The following is a 27,797-nucleotide window of genomic DNA, read 5'->3' as shown; positions in this document are numbered from 1 at the left end:
CATACCATCAGTGTGTAGTTGGCGCATTGTGTGCTTATTAATGTGATGGGTTGTGTTAACTGTTTGATACGAAAATACCATTTTTATGAAGGTTTGAAGAGTTAAGCAAGGTTTATTAGCTTTTGCAAGAGAACTACAATGTTTTGCGGATTTGGTGAAAGGTTTTCTTATTTGTGTGTAGAGTTTTACAAAAATAGCCAATAGTTACAAAAAAATGTGCTTAAGCCATCAGAAAAAAACTGTAAGTAGGCCCGATACGTTAAAAAAAAAAAAATAAATATATATATATATATATATTAGTTTATTTCGAGACCTTTTCCGAATATATTTCACTAAACTGCCATACAATCGAGTCGTCAACAAATTTCTGGGATAACCTTTATTTGTAACAATACTGTTCTTGTTTTTACTTTTCAGTCCACCTGTCAAGGTTGACTCCAAATGTAGGCTATTCAGCTCATGTTTTTTAGGAAATTGCTAATCGGACATGCCCGAAAGAGATGTTTCTGCTCGGTGACCGCTCCATTCAGTCCGATTCGTGACCGAGTTTGTGATTAATCGGAAAGATGGAAGAACGGTTCGATCTTGAACACAACTGGGTAGGCCTGTTACCTATCATTTTCTTATGGATTCTCGATTGGTATTCTTTAGTAGGCTATATAAATTCATACATTAAGAATGTATGCTGGGTTAAACAAGCTATTCGCCTAACTTCCTATAGTAAGTCTTTATGCAACAGTAGACTAGTTAAGTTGTGAAAGTGACTATTTCTTATGTCACATGACTTAACTCTGATGTGTAAAGATGCCTACTGACATAAAATATAATTAACCGTTAGTTTGGTAAACCTTTACCAAAACCACATCAAAGCGCAACGCGACGCAAATAGAACGCTTCCGACGCTTGCTTCAGCATTCTAGTGTGTCGCGTCGCGTCTGTATCAGATGTGCCATTACTGTGTTTCTTAAAAGCTTCTAATAGGATTTCGGTTTAATCTGTTCACAAGGCTTCGGGTGCGTTTGTCAGTTTGGGTTGCTCGGTTATTGTTGTAACCAGTTGAGCGTGTTGATTATTGTACGCTAATGTAGAGGCGTGTTGTTGCTTTCATTATCTGTTCATAATAAGGCGTGTTCTTTGTCCGCGCGTGTATAATAGTAACGTGCATGGGCAAGCTGAACTTCACTGCTTGAGCTGACAGGTTCCGGTTTGTGTGTTCAAGTTATATCACGACAAACTTACTCTTCGAGTCAAGACAATGGCTGAAAAGAATGGGAAACCAGCATTTGACAAACCTAAGGTTAGTGTCATTACTGTTGTTGTTCTTAATATAGCCTATATGCATTTAGGGTGGAATGCTGTTTTTAAAAAATGTGTGTCCCATAAAGCCATAATCACCACACATTAAAATGCCAACATTTATGTCCTGATACACTAACAACACCTAAAGTCATCTTAAATCTGATGCTTAATAATAATAGGCTAATAAAAATGCAGAGACTTAATGGTAAAAGTATTTTAAGTGTTAAAATATAATTTATTTTAAGTAAAAACATTATCATGAAAAAAGTGAAACATTCACACAAATAGTTAGAGATATATTTTTAAGAATAGGAGATAGTGATGCAAGTTGGTGCAGCAATATTCTAACAGTGATGTGCGTTAAGCACATAATGCATTGGCCACATACAGTAACACAGCAGTGATGAAGGAGAGAATGCTCCAGGATAATGTTCACACTTCTCGGCCTTCCAGGGAGATGCACACAGAGCATTGTAACTGCCCTTTGGAGTTATTGCACTGACTCAGCAAGCAGAAGTCAGCCTGGAGAACTGATACCAAAAGCTTGCCGATAAGCAAATAATCTGTGGAAGTGTCAATAACGTATGTGAAAGAGCTGACTGATAAGTTCTCTGTACTGTTCACAATGACAAGGTACAGGTGGATGACTGACAGCTGCATTAATGAAAGTAGAATTCAAGCCTATTCTTATGCAATACCCTTGCCACTTTTTTTTGTGATTGTGCGCTATCCATTAAATCATTTTGAATGCATTGCACATATCTTAAAGTTTATTTGAGAATTGCACATTAATTAGGTTTTAGCCTACACCTTTGTCAGCAGCATGGTGTGAGAATCTGCCCTGGTAATGCACAGCATTCTTTTGGGATGCCTCATTGCAAACACATATTCCAAAGGTGTTAATCAGTTGTTTAATTTACATTCAGGGCAATTAGATTGTAATTTGTAAAAGAACTAACAAAGAGCTGCAATCATTGTAGGTGGTAAACAATTGACCACCCTTCTCACTCTTCATAATACTTGCATTATGAGAAATTCAACAGATTAAGTGGCACTTGACAGGCAGTAATTTCCATAATTTATCAACTACCCAAGACTGTGTGATTATACATTGTCATATAAAAGCATGTGAGAAACTATTCATTATATTGTAGAATGCTTTGTAGCATAAATGCACACTTTTGGGAGCTTTTATATTCAGCAAATTGTTTATTTTATGAATTAAACTGAATGCAGCCTAGTGAGGTTTTGAATAAATTATTGAGTCTCTGTGGTCCCATTGGTCCCTCATGCTCTGTTAACCTGATCCGAGTAACTGAGCTGAAGACCAATGAAGTGAAAGCACTAGAGGTGACATCATCCTTGCTTATAGTTCTGCCAAAGGCACACAGTGTCTTGCAGAAAATGATTTTAATAAACCTGAAAATGAATCACATTATCCTGGAATGTTTTGCTTTAATATTGTTCGAGGGTGCAGTTCGTCTTTTCTAACATTATAGACTCTAAAGCTTCACTTTAGTCTGAGTGAGCAGTTGACACTGTACTTTTGTACTGAAAAAGAATGTAAAGAATAGTTTTATTTCTTTGTATCAAGGCCAGTTTGCTTTGAGATTGTGTAGATTTATCAGGCACCTCAAGTAACAAAGCATGTGTTTTTCCGTCTTTGAGCTTGCCTGAAGGTGTTGATATCATTTCATGTAAAAGGCAAATTCTACATGCAGTTGCACGCCACCTTTTTCTCCTGGAGTGGGGGAAGGGTCTTAATACTCTGTGTGCTTCCCTCTGTCTGGCTGGTCCCTGGAGATCACACTGCATAATCAGTGTTGATGTCTTTCAATATCTTGTTCCTATCATGCTCATGAGGGTCTGTTCTGTTTGAAAGTGGCCTCATCTTTTGTATATTATTGCATTGAGAAAATATGATCCACTTAACAGCCATTACTTAGTTTTTTTTGTAGAGCAGTTTGGTCAAAGATGTGGCACAGCTGTTTGCACATGCACAATGATCCTATCACCCCTTTTCTCTCCTAATAATTTCCTAAACTCACCACTTCCCCAAAATTGGTCTCTGATAACACACTAATGGTGTTAAAACACAAAACAAATCTAAGCAAATAACATTGTAATACAATGTTGTGAATTCTTTATGATTTAGTTTCAGTGTTGGGGAAAGTTACTTTTTAAAGGCACACTGTGCAGTTTCTGTTTTTCTCAAACAGCGACCCCTAGAGTCGCTGTGGAGTACTTGTATTTAACGTTACTGTCGTAAATACCACTCACGCAGAGCCGTCTCTGCCATGATTCACGTCTGAAATGCGTGCTAGTGTCTTCCATAGAGGCTGCTTCATATGTTGTTGATAGATGTGACGTCGTGCCGTAAAACAAGTCGTGATTCTCGCGAGATTTGTCGGGGCGCCACCTCTCAAACTTGCATTGCTGGTTTTGCCAGCGGCATCCCCCTCCTGCTTTGCTTTAGGGATGATTCGCCCTACTACAAGTTTGTTTACCATCGAAATGATTTCGAAGCTGTTATATTAAGGTACAAATCTTGCATAGTGTGCCTTTAAAGTAATGCATTACAACATTGCTTTACTCCCTAAAAAGTAACTAATTGTGTTACTTTTTATGGAAAGTTATGTTTTACGTTACTTTTGCATTACTTCTTCTCACCAGGGCTGGGCTCAGACACAAAAGTTCTATCTTTTGCAAATGTAAAGGCCCTTTCACACCAAAACTGAAAGAAATAAGCCTCAGGCTAAAGGAATTGCAAATTCACGACAGTACAGTAGAGGGCGGAGCTCAAACAAACCTTTCAGTTGTGCTGCCATTCTGGATCGCAGAAGAATACGTTTAACACTCTTACTTCAGCAATTAAAAAAAGGAAAGAAACACAAATGTGATGTTTATTTAAAGTAATTTTTGCTTATCGGTATGGTGAAATTCATCATTGAATGTCAGCAGCAAAGACATTGGTTAATAAAGTGAGATTAAATACATAAAGTATATTTGTGTTATTATATTTGAGTTAGTTTCTGGAGTAAGTATATAGGCTATAATCTGTGTGTTAAATGGTGGGTGCTGGTGTTTCGCATGCGTTTGGCCAATCAGCGTATACTAATGTTACTGGTGGTTCCTCCTATAGTGCTGGTTTAGACCCTACTCTGTAGTAGGAGCTAAATTAGTTCCTCCAAAAGGAGTTCCTAGAGCTAAAATCATTCCACACCAAAAAAACTGATACTTCTGCCAATAGTTCTAGGAACTATGAAAATGTTCCTCCAGTGCGAAAGCCCCTAGTGTTTCTGATTAGTTCTCACATGTTCCTTGTCTTGTTAATCATCTAGGCCTATATACTTAAGCCCTTTGTTTTCATTTGTTCGTGTGTAAACATTTCTAGATTGTTCTGTGTGTTTATTAAAGGGATCATTAGTAGTCATAGTGTCTTGTGACACTATGAGAGCAGTTGATGCCACGTGGAGGGTTTTTCAGTAGACAAGACATAGGTTTTTTTTTTCTTTATGGTTTGCCTCTATCCTCCTTGCTGTTTGTTTCACAGCTGCTGGTGAGTGGGGTCACAGTTTAATTTGTTCATCTGTCAGGACATCTCCCCCATGCTCTCAGTACATCTCAGCAAATTGGAGCCATTACATTCACTTCTCCCACAGCCGTCCCTGGCATCCCCAGCCTTTCCACTGAACTCATTTCACCCAGTCGTGCATTCCGCATTCTAGATGTGCTTCACGAGGAGCATTTCACAGTTGCGTGAGAAGGACACTCCGCTAACTATTTGAATACGACAGGCTGAAAGCTGAGCTCGGTTTTGACAAACGTGCTTCTGCTCTGTGGTATTAACAAGTGTCTCTATAATTCACTGTGACATGTTGTTCAGTGGTGTGAAAAAAGTCAATTGAAATACAGATGTATTTTATTGCTGCTCCTTTATCTTTGCAGGTTGAGCTACACGTGCATCTTGATGGTGCTATTCGAATTAAGACCATTATAGATGTAGCAAAGTAAGTGACATGCATTCCTATTTCATATTGTGATAAATACACTAAGAACCATTCATATTTCAAGCCTTCTGTAGCCAAAAGGAAGAATTCCACATTTAAGTCATTATTAACTGCAAATCTCTCAAATCAAATATGAACTACTTACAATGATTGTCTAGACTTATTTTTGAAGCCTGTCAGCCCATGGTCGCTGTGAACTATGAAGTTGTGACCTACTTTAGTGTGTTTTTAGCCAAGAATGAAAGATTTGTGAATGCCTACAGGGTTTTTCCTTGGTCAAAATTGGTCTTCAGTGGTGGCGGACGAACACGGTCATCCACACACAGTACAAAGTACCCTATACCCATGTGAACTGCAAGCCCAGTACTGACAATAAATCCAAAATAAATGCAAAGAAACAGCTTGTGATACTAACTTATCCTATTTATTCATGAAATAAAAAATATTCTGGCGGGGATCGAGTGGTTTTCAAGTGGGAAAAAACCCTGGCCTGGGCTATCGGATAAGCTTCAAATGAATTTTTATAATTAACCAAAAGCACCATATGTTCTTGGGTAAATGGATATTATGATACAGTAATTCTAGGCAATTTTGTGGTCTTTCCATTAAAACTTTCAAAGCTCTAACCAGTGCCCTCTGTTGTAACTGTGTCTCAGGCGGCGGGGAATCACTCTACCTGTGAGCGGTGAGGATAAAATGAGAGACCTGTGCAAAGTTCACGAGCCGGTCAAAAAATTCGAAGAATTCCTTGATAGGTTCAAATACTACATGCCTGTCATTGCGTAAGTAGTTGTGTTGAGAAAATATCTGCTGATTTCAAATAATTTGTGTTGTGGATTTGCTTAAAGATCTTGCATGTAATGGGATTTCATAGTATATTACATTACTCTCTTTAGATCAGTAAAAAATGTGGTTCCTCATGCATCAAATGATTCAAGGGCACCATATACTGTTGAGTCCCTCAGCACAGGGAAGTCAATAATGAATTCCATGGATGTTAACTCAATTTTTCACACATATCTGAAGCATCGCTCAAGTAGTTAATAAGTGAGTGAGTGAGCCTGGTGGTGGATACACCCTCAAGGCCATAGTATCATTTCTGAGGTCCAACGTACATCTTTACATGCAGCTCATGTCACAGCTTCACCACGTGTCGCTATAGCAACAGACATATAACCTCGGCATAGGCTTTTCTGTTGTCCTTGCACACAATCCTCTCAACAAGAGACAGATAATGTGACATTTTCTACTGGTTTCCACTCAGATTCATGAACATGAGAGATAAATGCTTTGACATGAAGACATGAAAAGCAGAGCCACCAGCAGTTTTGTAGACCGGCAGCTGACAAGCCTCATTGAAAAGGAACCTCTAGTCCTTGGGCCTTGTTTACAGCATGCGCGTCCCCCACAACAACACAGGGAACTCACTGGCTGTTTTTGGCACCCACTAGACTCTTAATTGTCCTGTGCTTTAAACAGGCTCAATGCATGTCATGTGGTGTAAACCGGAAACATGCTTTGTTGCTCCAATCAAATGGCACTTTTATTTAGTACTTTCGAGCGTAATGTGACTAAGAGAAAAAAAATATCCGTGCCAGTGAGCTGATTAAAATAAGTATCATAGCGTTAGTGTTACTGAGTTGTAAAAATTATTATGGCCTTTGCTATCTTGCAAGTTGTGGGTGTTCTTGGAACAAGTGAACATTGGAACATGGTTATGCAATTAAGAAACAATATTCAGTCAATTCAGCCATTTCTAATGGCTTATATAATGTTTTATATTTGTCCATTGATAAAGAAGGAAAATCAATCAAATTACACATATTCACAACACTGAGTTCATAAGCAAAATAACCAGAGATGTCATGTGTGTTTTTCCAATGATTTCATTACCTTTATAGTTATTCATTTAGCAGATGCTTTTATCAGAAGCAACTTACAAATGAGAAAACAGACAACATAAGCGATTCTAAGGCCGTGTGTCCACCAAAGCGTTTTTAGCCAGCTGAAAACGATACGCGCTCTGCTGAAAACGCCTATGGGCGCTTGAGAGCGTTTTGGCAGCGCAGAATTTTTTTCAGTTGAGACACTTTGCTTGTTATGATATGGAACAGTGGCAGTGGGGCGCAAACAAACTGAATTACTAATGCAGGACTGGATGTAGTGATGATAATGTATCATTAGTCTACTGCTTAGCTAAAAATGGAAAAGTCAGCATTTAAAGCATGCCATAAGGTAGGGTTGGGCAATAGCCAATTGCCAAAGAAATCTGAATTTTTTTGGCTAAATGGCGATGTATGGTATAATCTCATTATTTAAATTTTTTTTCTATTTGAATTAAAAAAAATCTGTAGGCTATTTAATAAAACATTTTTTTATTTCATATCCTGATCAATATTGTGCTACAAACAATGTTCATATTGAAGGCTATGAAAGCAAACACAGTGAATGTAACCTTGCTGTCTATCCAAAAAAGGGGTCAAATCACATTACATTCTAACATTGCGACATTACAATCTAAAAACAAAATAATGCTTTTTAAAGAACTAGTTAAATTTACTAAACTTAAAATGAAAATAAATTAAAACAAAACTGATATCATAAAAATACATTCCTTTAGCACATTTATGTTCACCAACAACAACACATATTCAACAATAAATATTTTAGCAAAATATATTTATAATTTAGTGCTAATGTATATTTTAGTCAGAATTATTGCGCTCCTATTCTATTGTGCATGCACATGGCGGTGCTCGTTCACGGAAGTTTAGCTTATTCTCCGAATTTTTGTGTGTACAATCTACAAATCGGCCTCAATCCTAAAAAAAAGTACACCGCTGTAAAGGGGTGACACTCTACAACATCAAGAATACAAAAAAGACACACCCACCCACACACACACACATACACACACACTTTTATACACATAAACACCAATAAAAAAAACACAAAAAATCTATTTTGAATTTTTAAAAATCACAGCTTCATTGGAATGTTACGAAACTCGGTGACTTTTATGGCAATAGGTATGTGCACACACAAAACAATTGAGGTCATGATTCGAGCATGCTAAGTGGTCGTAAAAAAAATAGTCACACTTGTGGTCTTCGGTCAAAAATGTCCCCCATAGAAAATGAATGGGAAATTGAAAAAAAAATATAAAAAAATAAAAGAAATTAAAAAATGTAATATTATTTTACAAAAAGTGTTATAATTGAATGAATTGCATTTTTTGTTACAAATTCTGTACAACAAAAAAGTAAATGTGTCCATAAACAGCTGGGGAATTCACATGCCTCTCCATAGAGAACTGTAGATGCCATCTAGTGGTTACACCCTGCTCCTACGCTTTTCCTCCATACTCTCACCAGATGGTGCTAATCTGCTTCAAACATTTTTTTTTTGAAGGCCTAGACTCTATATTAAACTAAAATACTGTATAATTTTTTTTTTTTAAAAATACATATATTTATATAAATTTTTTAATTATTTTCAATGGCAAAAATAGACCATAAATATTGCATAAATATTAATAAATTCAATAAAATGATCTCAAAATACTAAATTAAAAAGAATAAATATTATAGAACAAAAATAAATTGCATTGGTTTTACTGGGATGGAGGAAGTTTCATTTTTAGGCCTCCGGTCACTTCTGACCGGGAAGGCCCAGCATGTGACTGGAAAACGAAGACCGTCTGAGGGTTAAAATGTCGATACAATGTAACATATTTTCTCTGGCTCTTGTTTTAAATGAGTTTGTTCCGTTATTATGCTTCTTGTTGTCATCTGTTGACGTTGTACAAGCAGAATGTGGCGGTTGGTCGGTGCGGTATTAGTCCCGCCCCTCCTCCACTGTGATTGGACGGTTGGGTAAAAAGGGACAGTGATGAGCGCTGCGTTTTACCCAAAGTTGAACATTCTTCAACTCTTGGTGACCAGTAACGGCGGGCGATCAGCACTTCAGCGTGAAAAAAAAAAAAATCACGCTCATGGCGTTTAAAAAACGCGGCGCTACCATTGAAAACAATTGAAAAAATACAGCAGCCGCGTGAAAAAATGCTTTGGTGGACACACGGCCTAAGGAGGAAGTAACATGAGAATTGTCACAATACAACATTTCTCAGAAAATATACACACACACACAGGGCTTGACAAACTTTTTTGCTCACCAGCCACTGTGGCTAGTGGTTTTCCAAAGTTACTAGCCACTCAGCATTTTCACTGGCCACAATTTTGGCATTGATACCATGGGGAAAAACTGCCATATAGATATCTGTAATATTATCTCATAATTTGGCAGCAGGTATATTAGGCTGCTGTCACTTTAAGACCTGACACACGGGTTACACATGTCTTTTCTTTCTCAACTGTTTACTTCAAATTAAAACATAACAATATGTTTTAATCCGTATATATATATTCTGCAGAAAATGAGTATTAAAAGCGTTTAAGATTTTTCAGTGTTAATATATATCAGAAAATCGTTATTTTTGACAACACTACGTTGCAGTTATGCCGGGGACACACTTAACGACTAGCTGAAACATTCTAAGACTGAACTGAACACGCTTACAGACTGTTTCCAACGACTGTAGCAGATTTTAAATCAACTGTGAACAGCGACTAAACGCAACTGTCTCTGACTCGGCGCGTTTGGGCATGATCACTCGTAAGTATCAAGTTAGATTCATAATCAGCCTTACAGTCCTTAAGTGTGTCCCCGGCTTTAGTTTACTATTTCAGATGCCTTTTTAAAAAGACAACAATTGAAAAATGTATATATTATAAATAGAATTCAACCCGCCAAAGTGGCTAGTTACACGCCACTGCTGAACTCCACCCGCATTTGGTGGGTGTTAATGTCAAGCCCTGGATATACGTATATGCCAATTTGTTCATTCAGAAATTTCTAACATATAGCATATCTTCCATAACATTTATGAGTCCTTGACATTCCTCAGAGGTATGGAGTGACTCTGTAGTCACAAGGCCCATTCGGGTAGTGGGTTTGTTTGTTTGTCATGATGTCTTATCTGTTGCATGTTCCATCTGCAGAGGGGACAGAGAGGCCATCAAGAGAATAGCGTATGAGTTTGTAGAGACAAAGGCCAATGAGGGAGTGATTTATGTTGAAGCCAGATACAGCCCTCATCTACTGGCCAACAAGGGAGTGGATCCTATACAATGGGACCAAAAACCGTACGTGTACCAAATCTGCCGTTTTATTGCGTGCATTGTTTATTGTCCTTATGTTACAATAATACTGTTGGTTTGCATTTTCTCTTGCACAATAACACTGTTCTTGGCTTTGTTCTCTCTCTTCCTCCCAGAGGAGACATCACTCCAGATGATGTGGTGGACCTGGTGAACCAGGGATTTAAGGAGGGAGAGAAGGCCTTCAAAACTAAAGTCAGGTCCATTCTGTGCTGCATGCGTCATATGCCAAGTAATGCACTCTCACCTCTCACCTCTCCCCCTCAACCACCCCCACCCAGTGTGCTGTGTGTTTGAGAGGATACGCCTTACTGTCATCCTTCATTTAAAGCCCATTAATCCACAGCCGGATTGGCTCAGACTTTTTGTTCCCATCTTAAATTAAGATAAGATGGGCTGTTTGGAAATTCTGTTATGAATTTGGAAGCCTTGGTGATTCATGTGCAGTGTGTTTTGTAAATACATACACTATTCAAGTAACCCTTGAAACAACAGAAAATCGTACTAACTCACTCCAGACTTTTGAACGGTAGTATAATAGGAAGTAATAGTCACCACTTCGAAAGTTAAGTACATGACAGTTATTTTTCATAAAGTTCTAAATCCAACTGCCAACTTATTTGTTGGTGTTTGTCAGTGCGGTATGAACTGGCCTTTAATAAGAAATGAAAAGCAACTCACTCCATCAATTAGGGTTAGATGAACTGTTGCCAAATATATAACATGCTAGAAACATAATAATCACAGAAATAATGATCCAGTCATAGACTCTTAAGCATTTGTCTATTTAAATATTAAAGGGATAGTTCACCCAAAAATGAAAATTACCCCATGATTTACTCACTCTCAAGCCATCAGTGACAGTGATGAGCGCTGCGTTTTACCCAAAGTTGAACATTCTTCAACTCTTGGTGACCAGTAAAAAACGGCGGGCGATCAGCACTTCAGCGTGAAAAAAAAAAAAAATCACGCTCATGGCGTTTAAAAAACGTGGCGCTACCATTGAAAACAATTGAAAAAATACAGCAGCCGCGTGAAAAAATGCTTTGGTGGACACACGGCCTAAGGAGGAAGTAACATGAGAAATGTCACAATACAACATTTCTCAGAAAATATACACACACACACAGGGCTTGACAAACTTTTTTGCTCACCAGCCACTGTGGCTAGTGGTTTTCCAAAGTTACTAGCCACTCAGCATTTTCACTGGCCACAATTTTGGCATCGATACCATGGGGAAAAACTGCCATATAGATATCTGTAATATTATCTCATAATTTGGCAGCAGGTATATTAGGCTGCTGTCACTTTAAGACCTGACACACGGGTTACACATGCCTTTTCTTTCTCAACTGTTTACTTCAAATTAAAACATAACAATATGTTTTAATCCGTATATCTATTCTGTCACCTCTCCCCCTCAACCACCCCCACCCAGTGTGCTGTGTGTTTGAGAGGATACGCCTTACTGTCATCCTTCATTTAAAGCCCATTAATCCACAGCCGGATTGGCTCAGACTTTTTGTTCCCATCTTAAATTAAGATAAGATGGGCTGTTTGGAAATTCTGTTGTGAATTTGGAAGCCTTGGTGATTCATGTGCAATGTGTTTTGTAAATACATACACTATTCAAGTAACCCTTGAAACAACAGATTTGTCATGTACACTACCTTTCAAATGTTTGGGGTTGGTATGATCTTTAATTTTTTTTTTTTGAAAGAAGTATTTTTTGCTCACCAAGGCTGTATCTATTTGAACAAACTAAAAACAGTAATATTGTGAAACATTTTTATAATGTAAAAATAACTGGTTTCTATTTAAATATACTTTAAAATGTAATTTCCTCCTGTGATGGCAAAGCTGAATTGTCAGCAGCCTTTACTCTAGTCTTCGGTGCCACATAATCTTTTAGAAATCATTCTAAAAGCCCGTTCACACCAAGGACTATAACGATAAAGACATTAAAAAAATCTTTCAAAAGAATAGTAGAATAGTCAAAAGAATAGTAGAGTCCACACCACAACAATAACGATAACAGCACAGAGAAACAGCTTCGTTGTAGTCACTTTCAGAAATAACATTTTCTAGTTGATGAACAATAAAAACATTGACATCCAATCAGTATCCCTTCTCCTTTTAGAGCTTGAGTATTTAAAGCGACAGACGACAAAACTGCAGTGCACACCTATAATAAACAGAACGATATTGTTCACTGATGGGAATGCTAATATAGATACTGATATATTTATTTTTGTAGTTATTGTTCTTGGTGTGAACAGGCCGTAATATGCTGACATGGTGCTTAAGAAACATTTATTATTATCTTTAACATTAAAACAGTTGTGCTGCTATATCATTTTGTGTAAAACATGCTTTTTCCTTTGATGGAAAGTTAAGAAGAACAGCATTTATTTGAAACTTATTTTTTTAGGAACATTATAAATGTCTTTACCGTCACTTTTGATCAATTTAATGCATCCTTCCTGAATAAAAGTATTAATTTATTTGTAAAAAATCGTACTAACTCACTCCAGACTTTTGAACGGTAGTATAATAGGAAGTAATAGTCACCACTTCGAAAGTTAAGTACATGACAGTTATTTTTCATAAAGTTCTAAATCCAATTGCCAACTTATTTGTTGGTGTTTGTCAGTGCGGTATGAACTGGCCTTTAATAAGAAATGAAAAGCAACTCACTCCATCAATTAGGGTTAGATGAACTGTTGCCAAATATATAACATGCTAGAAACATAATAATCACAGAAATAATGATCCAGTCATAGACTCTTAAGCATTTGTCTATTTAAATCTTAAAGGGATAGTTCACCCAAAAATGAAAATTACCCCATGATTTACTCACTCTCAAGCCATCCTAGGTGTATATGACATTCTTCTTTCAGACAAATACAATCAGAGTTATATAAAAAAATGTCCAGGCTCTTCCAAGCTTTATAATGGCAGTGAATAGCCGTTTCTGTTTTGAAGTCCATCAAAGTGCATCTATCCATCATAAAAGTGCTCCGGGGGGTAAAAATAAAGGCGTTCTGAAGCGATTTTTCTTACACAAACTCATCGCTTCGCTTCAGAAGGCCTTTATTAACCCCCCAGAGCACTATCCCTTTAAGATTTAAATAGACAAATACTTAAGAGTCAAAACAGAAACGACCATTCGCTGCCATTAAAAAACTTGCCAGGACATTTTTTTTTGGCCAGGCAGTATGTATGCATGTATGCACCCAAATCAATGACCTTTTTAATCTATTGCTTATTGTCACTGTAGATTGGTCTATGGAAGTGGTCGAGCTTTGTAAGAAGTACTGTAAAGATGGAGTTGTGGCAATAGACCTAGCAGGAGATGAATCCCTAAGTGGTGAGAACAAAGGACACAGGAGAGCATTTGAGGTAAGAACATATGCATACTTCATATAAGCTGTGTTAGGGGTTAACAGTTTAGGACCCAAGGACCAGACGTTTGAAAGAAGACCCGGAGTCAGAATTATAAAAAAATGAAGAAAAGTTTTACTGAAGATAGTTTGCAGTTTCATCAGCAGAAGTCAGCTTCAAGACTCACACAGGAGTTCGTAGGCCGCCCCGCTTACAGTTACAAAGATCACAGCAGTTATACCATTTCCAAGGTCTAAGCTACGTCATTGCTTACAGGTTGAATGATTCTCATTGGCCAAGAAATTGATAAACATAGTAATTTTCCACACATATACAGATAGACTGAAGCATATCTCCATAGATTATGCCGCTGGCACTTGGACCCTGAAGTTAGGCACGTCGTGACCTTCCAGGTCGCAGATTTGGGTTGCTGGGTGCCAGCATGTCTCGAACAACAACTCAGTCAATCTCCAATAATGGCAGTGGTTCCTTAACCTGTAACCAAGAAGACTAACACACACACCAACACGTCTTTTCCAAGGTTGGATTTGGCCAGGCTCTAACTATTAACAGGAGTCTCGTCTCAAAACATCAAGATAACAAGTTCTTTCTCTCAGGATAGGACACTTTAGTCTAAATGGAAAATATAGGCTTTAACTGAGAAATGGTCCCTTAAACTAGACTTCAATGACCCCTATATTTTTTAACACATTGAAGACCTTTCTCAAACACAAAACATGTCCCTATTACATTTCTTGAAGCCGGGCTAAATAAGCAAGCTGCATTCAGATATCAAATACAGACAGTAAAGAATACATGAAAATAACATTTCAGTGATCACACTTGTAACTTCTATAACAAAGTAAAATCTCCAGAGAAGTCATTCAACTCATTTGATATTTAGAAGGAAAAATATAGATTAATAACTTGATTATAATCACTCATTACATATACATTGAAGCAGCAGTGGATTCCAATCCACCCCCTTCAGTCCCCCGTTTTAGACCAATGTGGGGTCCAATACCACCACATCTGGTCTTTCCATAAAGGCTGCTTCAAAATGTTAGGTTTCTGACCCATGCTCCTCTGTCAGGTTACATTTTTTTTATAAAACAGACAATATATTTTTCCTTCAAGGACTTAACATTTCCCACATTGTACTTTATTGATCTCCAGAACCTTTGGACATAGCTGTCTTTACATGTCTTACACAGCTGTTATTCATCTTGGCTAATTTGGTATTATCATCAACCAATTACAAAACAAGTACATATTATTCTCTGGAAGCCGGGCTAAATAAGCAAGCACTGTTGATGTATTCCTAGCACGGGCTAGACCCACAGTCACTACTCAGATCCTAAATACAGACATTGTCTATAATCATAAATACCAGGATACATGCACTAGTTTTAATAAAACTATAATTTCCAATTCCTTTTATAATAAACTAAGAAAGATAGTTAATCCATTCTTTTCACTACCCCATTATAGACCCTTTAGGTTCAAAACACTAATGGTTTTCAAACTGAAAATAAACAACAAAAAATAAATAAAAATAATAATAATAATAATAATAATAATAATTAAGACCCATAATAATCCATAATAATATCCATAATAATAATCCTTAACCCATAATCCAAGTACTTTAAGTCTCTACTGAATTCATCCTTCAGTTTACAGTCACATAACATGTACCATCTTAATTGTATAACATCTTATACCTTTTTTATCTTTAAAAATAGAAATAAAATAAAACAAATTCACATCATCATTTCAATCATTATTTTACCACTAAAATATAGAATTGTTCCCAATGTTACTTAATAAAACTTTTGTTCATCCCTTATCTTTATATCACGTTAATCATACTCAATGCCTTATTATTTTTATCTGAAACTCACTTTTCATACCATTTCAACTTAATTTGACTGAACAGGCGTTCATAAATAGTTCCATAAATTCTATCAGAAATTTTATTTTCATAACATACATTTTCCTACTATATTTATTCTCATCTTTCGCCATTTCCCTACATGCCAGTTCCTTCTGCATCATTTTCCTTTCTTTTCGCTCTGCCTCATCTAACCAGTACATTATTGTTTTCTTACAATCCCCCCACACACACACACACGTCTCATACAACAGCCTTTTTGTTTTTCACTTCCCTCTTCCACCGAGTCTCTCACCGCTGTCAGCCTAGTGACACTTAAAGTTCCCTCTTTAGGGAAATCATGGTATTTTATTAATTCTTCAATACCCTTGTTTTCATAACATTAATTTTAACTTTATTTTTCATTATAACTACTTCTCACAGTATTCCTCTATCAAATGGTTAGTCTGAAAATCCAAAAAATATTATCAGTATTGTCTCAGTCCCACTTATCTTTACTGTTTTTCACAAACCAAAATATTATGTTACTCGGATCTCAACCCTTAAGACAGCCATATAGCTGCTTTCTCCTTTAACATTTATTACCTAGATTGTAGTTTTCTTAGACATCTAATGTCATACATCCATTTAATGGATTGAGAAATAAAACTTTATTAGAAGTTATATCCACTCCTCCTTTGTTCCCCACCAGCCTTTCATAAAAATGAGGGAGTTCTCTCTGGATAATTTGGATAGTGACTTAGCAATGTGTCACTTTGTCTCTCTGCCATCAAGTCTATTATTTTTAAGTTTACCATTATGATCCTAGTTGTCTATTTAAATGTAGACCCTCGGTTGAATTTTCATCAGATTGTCTCAGAATTATTAGCTTCTTTAAAGTTTGTCGTTTCACTTAACCCATCTGTAATGATAAAACACTTATGACACAATATCCACAAAATCAGGAAATAATAGTACCACAAACTAACACATACAAGACAAAGTTCAGTCACCATCACACGCACTCATACTAGACACACACGTTACATGCTCATTTTCAATGTTCGCTTTTTAATATTAAACTCTAAAAATGTTTACTTCACATTTTTCTTTCAATTTTACCTAATTTTACATAGTCTCTTAACCAGTTTCAAAGCATGTCTGTTCTTTATTCATTTGATTTTTAGAAAAGTCAGCCGGGTTGTTTTGGTTCATTATCATTATTTTGTTTAAGCTTGCTTTAGCAGGCCAATAACAGAAAGACAGACAGAGTACCATCCCTTCCTCCACTCAACAGTTTCTCTCACTATAAACAAATAATCTTTTCAACAGCCTCCTGAGACTGTAACTTATACAAAATGTAATAATAAATTCATTACAATAATCTTTGGCCATTCACCTTTGTTATCCAGACTTTTCTTGAATATACAAAAGCTGTCTTCATCTTTAGCCACCAACATGTCTAATGACCTTCAGGAGTTAATCGTATAGACATATTAGTTCAAAATCAACACTTCTACAAAAGAAAAAAATTCTTGCCCATAAGGCAAACAACATCATTGTCCTGATATAAATAAAAAGTTTTGTTACTGTCTCCACAACAAATAATGATAATCATTATTAGTATCCCTAACTGCCTGATCCCTAACTGCCTGATTCACTAAATTCGGCGATCCCCTATCTGAGATGGAAGAGATGGAGCAGGTTTGCGGCACCACTGGACCTTCAATCCAGGGACGTACTCTGCTGGGGTGTTGCTACACCAACAATGCCCAGCGGGGCCCCCACAGAGCACGCTTCACTTGCGCTGTCTGCTGTCGTTAACCTTAAACGACGCTATCAGCGACTTCTTATACTTTTAGCTTAGTATAATTAATCTTCACTCTCCTCGTCGGAGTGAAGCTCTTCCGTTCCCCTTCACAATCTCTTCCATTCAGACAGCCCTATAATATAATCAAATCTTTCTACCTTGTTTGCTGATTTGCCAGGGGTGTCACCAAGAATAATTGCCCGCATCCTCCACCATTACTGTTAGAGGTTAACAGTTTAGGACCCAAGGACCAGAAGTTTGAAAGAAGACTTATTATTATTAAGTCAGAATTATACAAAATTGAAGAAAAGTTTTACTGAAGATAGTTTGCAGTTTCATCAGCAGAAGTCAGCTTCAAGACTCACACAGGAGTTCGTAGGCCGCCCCGCTTACAGTTACAAAGATCACAGCAGTTATACCATTTCCAAGGTCTAAGCTACGTCATTGCTTACAGGTTGAATGATTCTCATTGGCCAAGAAATTGATAAACATAGTAATTTTCCACACATATACAGATAGACTGAAGCATATCTCCATAGATTATGCCGCTGGCACTCGGACCCTGAAGTTAGGCATGTCGTGACCTTCCAGGTTGCAGATTTGGGTTGCTGGGTGCCAGCATGTCTCGAACAACAACTCAGTCAATCTCCAACAATGCCAGTGGTTCCTTAACCTGTAACCAAGAAGACTAACACACACACCAACACGTCTTTTCCAAGGTTGGATTTGGCCAGGCTCTAACTATTAACAGGAGTCTCGTCTCAAAACATCAAGATAACAAGTTCTTTCTCTCAGGATAGGATAGTGTTGCTTTCGTCAACGAAAATTATGACGAAATATTGTCGTCAACGAACCGTTATCACCTGACGAAAACGAGACGAGACTAGACGTAAATGCATGGTCATGTGACGATGACTAAAATACATGTATAATGCAATATCGTTGACGAATAAAAACGAGACTAAATGTGGTTTAAAAAATAAAAACTATGCTAAAATGTCTCTTCATTTTCGTTGACCAAAACGAGACGAGACGAAATGTTATAACGTCACGACGAATGAGAGAGTTGTGCGTGAACCCATAGCTTTGTCGGCTTTAAATTCTGGATTGCGATCTGGTCACCCTATTATCAGCGAATTTAACAATATATTACTCCATTAGTTATTCTATTAAAATGTCTCATTGATATATTTGACACATTCATAATCATTACTTTTGCCGGTTCTTTGTGACAGCTGTATGTTATTGGCAGCGTCTCTGGTTACATGAACGCATCAGCGCCAGAACATGGAGATTTTATTTTAGAGAATAATCGCACAACCTATTCGATATTCTATAATTAAATAAACTAATCGAATATCCAAAAATCGTGACTCATCCCTGCATGGAATCTCTTGTTTCTTTTCCCAAATCTTCACTCACGTCACGTCTCACCCATTTTCTAAAGGTATTATAAACGTTTCTTGGTTCGCTTTTAATTAGGCCTATTATATTCGTATTCTTTACTGTGGTAAAGTAGAAAAACGCTGTAGGACAGATAGCCTACATTTGTACTTGCATGTCAAATTCTTTTTAACACAGTTTGTGCTTGTTATATTAGACATAGGGCGCGTCAAGTTTAGTTGTAAAGCGCGTTTCACACGCGCGGGTGATTTTTAGTGTCACTTTCTCTGGCAGCGCAATCTCAAACATAGCCTAAATATTTCGCCTTGTGGAGCAGGCACGGCGTCATGGGTGGGCCTGACGGGCCTAGGCCCACCCACTTTTCAACAGGCCCACCCAAAAAATAACTAAAAAATAATAATTAATATATTCTAATTTTGTCAAGAATTATAAAAAAAATCGTTAATAAGCTCATAATTTGTACTAAAATAGTCTAAATGTTTAGTTTTAAAAACAATTTTAAAAAGCTGGCTATGTCTATTTTGATGTTTCTGCGCAAGTTCAGCAGACAGTTCGGGTTTGTTCCGATCAGAGCTCGTGAGTGGAGAGCGCATTTCTGAATATTCCGCTCCGCTCGTTCATTCCGTAGGGTCGCTTGCTCAACCCAGAATGGCCTGCTGGTTCGAAAATATGTGGAATAAGGGCTGCCTCCGACTAATTTTCGACTAGTAGTTGTTCATTTAAGCCATTTGTGGACAAATCGCCGCTTTAAATAGGCTATAGCCTACAGGATAATAAGCGTTATGACCGCACGCATAAAGCTTGCCACAAAGAACCGGTTAAAGTAATGATTATGAATGTGTCTAAATTAGCAAAGAGACATTTAATTGTTTAGTAATAAACTGGTGTTTTCTGTGTCGCTGCAAAGATGAAGTTGACGATGCGGACTCGCCATGAACGCCAGAGAGAAATGCACATTTCATATGGATTATATAATCAGAGAGTAGCCTATAGCCTATTTATTTTGGTTTTAATATTTTCGTTTAAAAGTAGACATTTCAAGCTTTCTGTAATATATAGCCTATATTTCTCAAATCTGTGAGGCACAAGCTGAGTTTCGGCGCCTTCCAGTTCACATGCAATGCAAGTGATCGTGTCGGCGCCTTATTACATTGTCTTATTTATTAAATACGGGCAATTGATTGATAAAACATTGATCAAAATTAAGATACAATTTATACAAAACGAAAATCTTTTAAAAAAGAGTTTTCTATAAAACAAAACTTAATGAAGTCGTCAAAATCATGTTTTACCAAAAACAGCGCCGTTGCTAGGAGGGCGCCAGCGCCTCTGCCTCTCAGCGCCTCTGCCTCGCGAGTGGATGATAGCCCTGAAGACGCCTAGCAATGATATACCTTTAGTTAAGTTATACCTTAAGAGTCTTCGTAGCGCGCTAAGAGACAATGTTATCGGAAAATGCAGCCCAGGTATGATGCGTAACGGAGATTCCAATTCCTTCTTTGGTCAGAACCATGGAGAGCGATCGCGGATAGGTCTGTCCAGTGGTGTAGTCTACGTGATAAGCAGGTATACGCCGTATACCCACTAGAAAATGCCAAGGATTTCCGTATACCCACTTAAAAAATCGTGAGGATGCGTAACAACTTCGTTTTGTGTCAGAACTTTCACTTTCATTCATAAATTCACCCCGTCTGTGTTTGTGAAGCTACACCGAATCGCGGAATCCAGTCACAAATGGAGCTTGCTAAGCAGAACGTCACCGAATTTGGCTATTTTTGAATTAATAAATCAAAAGTAGGGCTGTACAATGAATCAAATCTCGATATGGACTAGTGTCTGTGAATATTAAAGTTAAAAGAGACTGCAATTGTTCTACGCGTCTCTGGGAATGAATGAGCGCTCAATGTGTGCTCCACTACACACACACACACACACACACTGAAGCACGCGTGATCACGCTCGTGGTGTTTTCAGCGTTTCACTGTATTGAGACATGAGCTACTACATGTGCACTTCATCGCAGAGCTGCTATGAGAGTCACTTCACGAGAATTTCACCATTTCATTTGATAAAAGTCATTCATTCGTTTCATATACAAACACATAGAAACTGTAATGTCTTTACGACAACCTGTCAAAATAAAAGTTCGGTATAACTTGAAGAAATTATAACAGAAATATATTACTATTGCACAGACAGTAGAGTATACTTCAAGTAGGCCTAATAATAATAATAATAGTTTATTAAAACACACAGAAACTCAAATGTCTACAACATATTACAGTATACTCACTACAAAAAACTAGACTATACCACTGGGTCTGTCCTATGCACAGAAACTTTTAACAATGCAACAAAATATTTAAAGAGCATCAAGCTATTCAAATCTATATTATGTATACGCACAGATAATATAACAGTAGGCTATATTAGTCAATATTTTTTTATTAGGTTAAGCAGTGATTGGATAACGTTTTTTTATTTTATTTTTATTTAACGTTTTTAATTTAAGGCCCACCCACAATTGGTCCGGCCCATCCAAAATTGGAATCCTGGCGCCGTGCCTGTTGTGGAGGATAAAATTCGCTCTTCAAACCAATTTACATCAAGTAGAAAACACGAAGATATCATAAAGAGATCGATGGAGATCGATATCTTCGTGTTTTCCTGCTCGTGTCCCACATCCCTCTCAAAGCGCAGAGTGTATATCACGCGTCTTTGTGTGGAAATATAAAACGAGTTTTTTTTTTTTTTTTTTTTTTAAATAGAAATTTTATATTGACTGGGTTAAATAGAATCGCGTTACTAAAAAGAGACTAAAATACAATTTTCATTGACTAAAACTAGACTAAAATGTCATCAGTTTTCGTCGACTAAAACTAGACTAAAATGTCATCAGTTTTCGTCGACTAAAACTTGACTAGACTAAAAAGAGTATGAATGTGACTAAAACTAATAAAAACTAAAATGACAGCTTGACACAAAGACTAGACTAAAACTAAAATTAAAACAGGCCGCCAAAAACAACACTAGGATAGGACACTTTAGTCTAAATGGAAAATATAGGCTTTAACTGAGAAATGGTCCCTTAAACTATAGACTTCAATGACCCCTATATGTTTTAACACGTTGAAGACCTTTCTCAAACACAAAACATGTCCCTATTACATTTCTTGAAGCCGGGCTAAATAAGCAAGCTGCATTCAGATATCAAATACTGACAGTAAAGAATACATGAAAAGAACATTTCAGTGATCACACTTGTAACTTCTATAACAAAGTAAAATCTCCAGAGAAGTCATTCAACTCATTTGATATTTAGAAGGAAAAATATTGATTAATACCTTGATTATAATCACTCATTACATATACATTGAAGCAGCAGTGGATTCCAATCCACCCCCTTCAGCTGCATTTGCAAACGGTTTCCAGCATGGAAAACCATAAAAATGTCAAAAAATGTCAAAAAAATGTGAAGGACTTTACATGTACAAGTCTAACATCATAGTAAAACTATTTGATTAGTTGATGCATTTAAAACTTAAAGAGATTGAATTGTACTTTGTTGATTTGGAAACTCTTATTATCCATAATTTAGATAACAGACAGAGACATCTGTTTGTACCATTAGCGTGCTAAGAGCTGCAGCTGAGATGTTCAGGCTTTTTTTGTCATCCCATGATCTAACTGAAGATTACAATCACGTGTTTGAAAGCCACATCTTTCACATCACATGCTACAGATGCTGCAGTGCTGTGTTTGGATACTACATCTGCAGAAAAGCAGGCAGTGTTCTAGCTGTGAGTTTACAGAGTTTTGTTATTGACAGGAAGCAGTCAGAAGCGAGGTGCACAGAACAGTGCATGCGGGAGAAGTGGGCCCTGCCAGTGTGGTGAAGGAGGTAGGTTTCCTCTTTTGCTAATCATTTACAATATCGAATTAAGCAAGAACACGCTAAACCACACAAAATGTGCTTCGCACGGCAACAGTGCTTGTCCATCTGCTTTCTGTTGTGCAGACGTAAAATTGTGTAACAATTCTTAACTATCAACCACAGAGTCTGTTCTTAACTATCAGCTTTAGAGTGATTCTGTGAGGAAATTCTGTCTGTGAAGTACATTTCCTTCCAGAGTACTAAATCACATGGCAGATATTTTAGAAAACACCACAACTACTCAGCTCATTTTTCAAAATGTCACACCACAAAAAAACAAAAAACGCCCTTGTATCTGAATATTTTTGCCAACCCTTCCCATAATGTATGTTCCCTTTGCAGGCTGTGGAAGTTCTGAAAGCAGAACGCATTGGACATGGATACAACACGCCTAAAGATCCAGCCTTGTACCAAAAACTCCTCAAACAAAACATGCATTTTGAGGTAAGAGTAGATGGCAACTTTCTGACAGTTGCAGAAATCACTGAGATACACACCCACATAAATTTACATCATTAGTCTGATAAAAATGCCATTAATGTGCATGACTTTACAATGTGTCATATAGATCTGCATGTTGCACTGGACTTGGTCAAAGTGCTCATATACAATGGCCCAATGAGAAAGTAGCATTTGCAAACAATGACGATAAAGCTTTTCTCAGAACTAATTTCACAATAATAAAAAAAATGCATTAAATTTATCAAAAGTGACAGTAAAGACATTTATGTCATCACAAAAGATTTCTATTTTAAATAAATGCTGTACTTCTGAACATTCGATTTACAAAATGAGCATTATTCGATGTACAAAATGAGCACGACTTATTTCTGAAGGATCATGTGACATTGAAGACTGGAGTAATGAAGCTGGAAATTCAGCTTTACCATCACAGGAATAAATTACATTTTAAAATACTAAACTATAATTTTAAAATTATAGTATTTTACAATATTATTTTTTTTACTGTATTTTTTATCAAATAAATGCAGTCTTGTTGAGCATAGTAGACTTATTTCAAAAACATTTTTTAAAAATCTTACAGAATAAATGTAAACTTTTAAACAATAGTGTGAATATAAATCCATTGCTAAATCTTATATCAGCATCGACCAGTGCAACAATACAAGGATAGACATCAAACTGCTATTTTAATTCTTTCAAATAAATAATATAAAATTGCATTTATTATTCTTGAACTGACCAGTATTTAAATGGAAAAGATTACATTAAAAACAAATTTTTAACAATAGTTGTTGAATTCTGATGTTAAATCCACTATAGTTTAAATAGAATTAATATATAATAATAATTGTAATAATTAATATAAATATAAATATAAATATAAATATAATATATATATATATATATATATATATATATATATATATATATATATATATATATATATATATATACACACATATATATATTTTTATATATTTAAGTTCAATAATTTCACTTAAATGGCAATGAAAATTACCTATTAATTGTCATTTAAGTGAAATTACTGAACTTAAATATACGAGCTTGATAAAAATGATCATTCTACAAGAAAATTTCAGATGGCACTTAGAGGCTTTTGCATCTGAACTCTTCATATATATATATATATATATATATATATATATATATGTGTGTGTGTGTGTGTAAATATATATATACACACATACACATATACATACACTCACACTTGCTAGTATATTGCACATTTTGATGTTTGTTATCTTTGAAAATATTTGACACAGATAACCAGATATTATTGCATAGGTTATGGCCACTTACCCTGATATCTTCGTTGTGTAACATCTCGTTGGGTAATTAGCTGTGTGCTCCATGGCCTGAATCGGGTGTGTCAGATTAGTGAGACATGAAAGTTGCATGATGGGCCTCTGGACAGAAACTGAGAAACACCAAGTGGAACATTTCCTGAAATGTAAACCCATACCGCCCTCTAGTGGACAATTTAGTTAACATCTGTGTTTATACATGTGGCTGTACAGTCTGTCAGTGTACTAATATTTACATTTTTGCTACCAGAAAATTTATGAGATGTTTAAAGGAGGTTAACGACATGCACACAATGTTCAACGTCACTGTGATCTTGATGGCATTTATGTGTGTGTTCTTGTTTTAGACGTGCCCTGTCTCTAGCAGACTGACTGGAGCCTGTGACCCAGACTTCACTAAACATCCTCTCATCAAGTGAGAATAGGTTTATTTACTTCATTTAATTTTTTAAATGCATGTTCCTGGTCTTATTGTGAATGGTTTATTGGTGCATGTTATTCCACTTTTCCATCAGTCAGGCCATTTGGGATATTTGATGATGTCAACAAATAGCTATTTTAAAACTGTTTTATCAAACTCCCATTCGGTCTGACTTCATTTCTGTTGCGTATAATGTCCACTTTTTTTTTTTTATCTAATCCATTCCTGAAGGATAAAATAAAATAGACCTACCGCTGTGCATTTTTAACACTTGACTACTGTGTTTCACTCAGAAATATGGCACATTTCAGAAGTAAATTGGGCAATTCATGTTAGAGCTTTTCACACTGTGCTTAACCACAGGTAATCTTCGTTCTAAGCCCCGCTTTTAACCCCGTGTAAAGGAACGTTTCACACTTGTAATTTAGGGTGTGTTCACACTTGGCAGCTTTGGTTCGATTGGACAGAGAGCGCTGAAAAGATGAGTCTCGCTCTCAGTCCGCTTCCAAATGAACTCTGGTGCGGTTCGACTGAAATATGAACGCAACACGGACTAAAGAAATCTAAGCAAACCAAAAACAGGATGTGATGTCATAAGATGGGACACTAAAAAGGACAGAATGCATTAGCATACCTGACATTAGTCCCCTCAAACGCTGAAAAATGTACATGTCTGTGACTGTCCAAAGCCAGTGGATACAAACAACATGATTGGCTGTCTGTAGCCAAGCAACTCGCCATAACATTCTAACACTCCAAAATTCATCCACTCCATTCTAAATTACAAGTGTGAAACATTCCTTATGGGGTTAAAAGCAGGGTTTAGGGTTCAGCGCAGTGTGAAAAGCCCTAAAGTAACCTAGGATTCTGTTTACCCGGGGTTTAGAATGACCCAGGGTTAACTCGTTGGAAGTGTGAAAGGAATGCCCTGTTGTGTTTCAGATTCAAGGAGGACAAAGCCAACTACTCCTTAAACACAGATGATCCTACCATCTTTGACTCCACCTTGAACTCAGACTACCAGGTGGTGCAGGAATACATGGGCTTCACTGAAGAAGAATTCAAGAGACTGGTGAGATACAATTTGCCAAAAACACTCTCTAATGGAGTCCAAGATACAAATATCATGGAGAAAAATATTTTAATTATCCTGTCTGCTTCCCTTCCCACAGAATATAAATGCAGCTAAGTCCTGCTTCCTTCCTGCAAATGAGAAAAAGGAGCTTCTTAATCAACTCTATAAGGCCTATGGCATGGTGGAAAGCACCAGCTTTTGAGCGCAGCACTGTTGTAAACAAGTATGCAGCGAACAGAGCCTTTCAGAGTATTTGCCTTTTCACAAGTGAATGTGGGTCCTGATTCCTTGAAACCTGGAGAACTCATACATATTTCTCAATTTAATATTTACACAAAAATAATAAAGAGCATAAATACAACCCTCTTAAGAAGAAACTTAAGACGTGCCATTCATCGAAATAAATGTTACATTTGTCTGTATATTTCATTAACCACTGTTAGCATACTGGTTGACCAAATGATTTTCATCTACATGGACATTTTTTCCTCCGGTTTTGTAATATCTGTAGCCTAAACATTAAATATTAGTCTTATTTCATATTTACTTGGTATAAACCACTATACTTTATGCTATTCTCAGTACAAGCACAGAATATGACCATAATGTAAAGAAAAAACATGTTAAGCTGTACAATGTATGAAAGGTGCTATGTGAATTTAGTACCTCAGCTTTTTTTTACCGGGGTTAAGAATGTATAAATCCAATACATTAAACCAGAATATGATCTTATGTATGGTGCTTATCTTATGTACATTGTATAGCCTATGCATTATACAAACCTTTGGGTAACAATTAAATGACTATTAATATTATAGTTATTATTAGATGTGACTGGGTCTGATGATGAAATGCTGTGCAAAACCTTTTTAAATTTTGTCGTTGCTTTGTTCTAACACCAGAGGGCATTTACCAAAAGACGATTCATATAACTGAGGTTTGGAGTTTATCAGCTTAGTGAAAAATATTTGAGTCAGGTTTTAAATTTTCTGTTGTATAATGTAAACTGCATAGGCAAACAAGGACTATATGAATACTGTGGGAAGGAAGGGACTGAGAGCTTTCACTGTGTAAACTATCAATACAAATAATTTAGCATTTTAATGCTTGTGTGATTCTTGACTGTGGTATGACAAAAATGTTGTAATGTTGTCATTAAGAGGGTCTTAATTGGTCAATCGGGGCTTTCCGGGGTCTCATATTTCCGTATTTTCTCTGTCGTCGATGACAACTTTGTATCCGTATAGCTGAAAACCGACGCTACTTTCATGGCGTTCAAGGCAAACTTGTATTAAAAAAAAAGAAAAAGCGAGGTCTTGCTTTTTTATTACATGTCCATCTAAAATGTAGTTTGACTCTTGTCGTAATTACTGTAGCACATTTACGTAGAAAAACGATGGGAAAGCAGCGCTGTGGAATGTAAATTCTATATGAATTGCCCCTTATTTTAGCCTACTATTTTTCTTTATTATTTTTGAAAAGTATAAGTATAATGTCAACTAAAAATTATGTCCACATATTTATTTATTTGGTTAGTATAATGATAATCCATTACATATATCATAACTTTCCTACACA

At 36.5% G+C, this 27,797-nt stretch overlaps 1 protein-coding gene across 1 annotated transcript; it reads left to right on the top strand.

The window, feature by feature from the left end:
• Window positions 1-551: 551 nt before the first annotated feature.
• On the top strand, window positions 552-27,531 carry ada (adenosine deaminase). The gene is made up of 12 exons (XM_084098559.1): window positions 552-599; window positions 1,220-1,297; window positions 5,248-5,309; window positions 5,966-6,091; window positions 10,370-10,513; window positions 10,645-10,760; window positions 13,809-13,930; window positions 22,829-22,900; window positions 23,276-23,377; window positions 25,071-25,138; window positions 26,087-26,216; window positions 26,317-27,531. Exons 1-12 carry the CDS (start codon window positions 567-569, stop codon window positions 26,419-26,421), a joined length of 1,158 nt encoding a protein of 385 aa, XP_083954685.1. The 5' UTR covers window positions 552-566; the 3' UTR covers window positions 26,422-27,531.
• Window positions 27,532-27,797: the final 266 nt, after the last annotated feature.

Source organism: Abramis brama (assembly GCF_963993115.1).
Source record: "Abramis brama genome assembly, chromosome: 22".
NCBI classification, from domain to species: domain Eukaryota; kingdom Metazoa; phylum Chordata; class Actinopteri; order Cypriniformes; family Leuciscidae; genus Abramis; species Abramis brama.
This window is presented reverse-complemented; position numbering and strand designations above follow the sequence as displayed.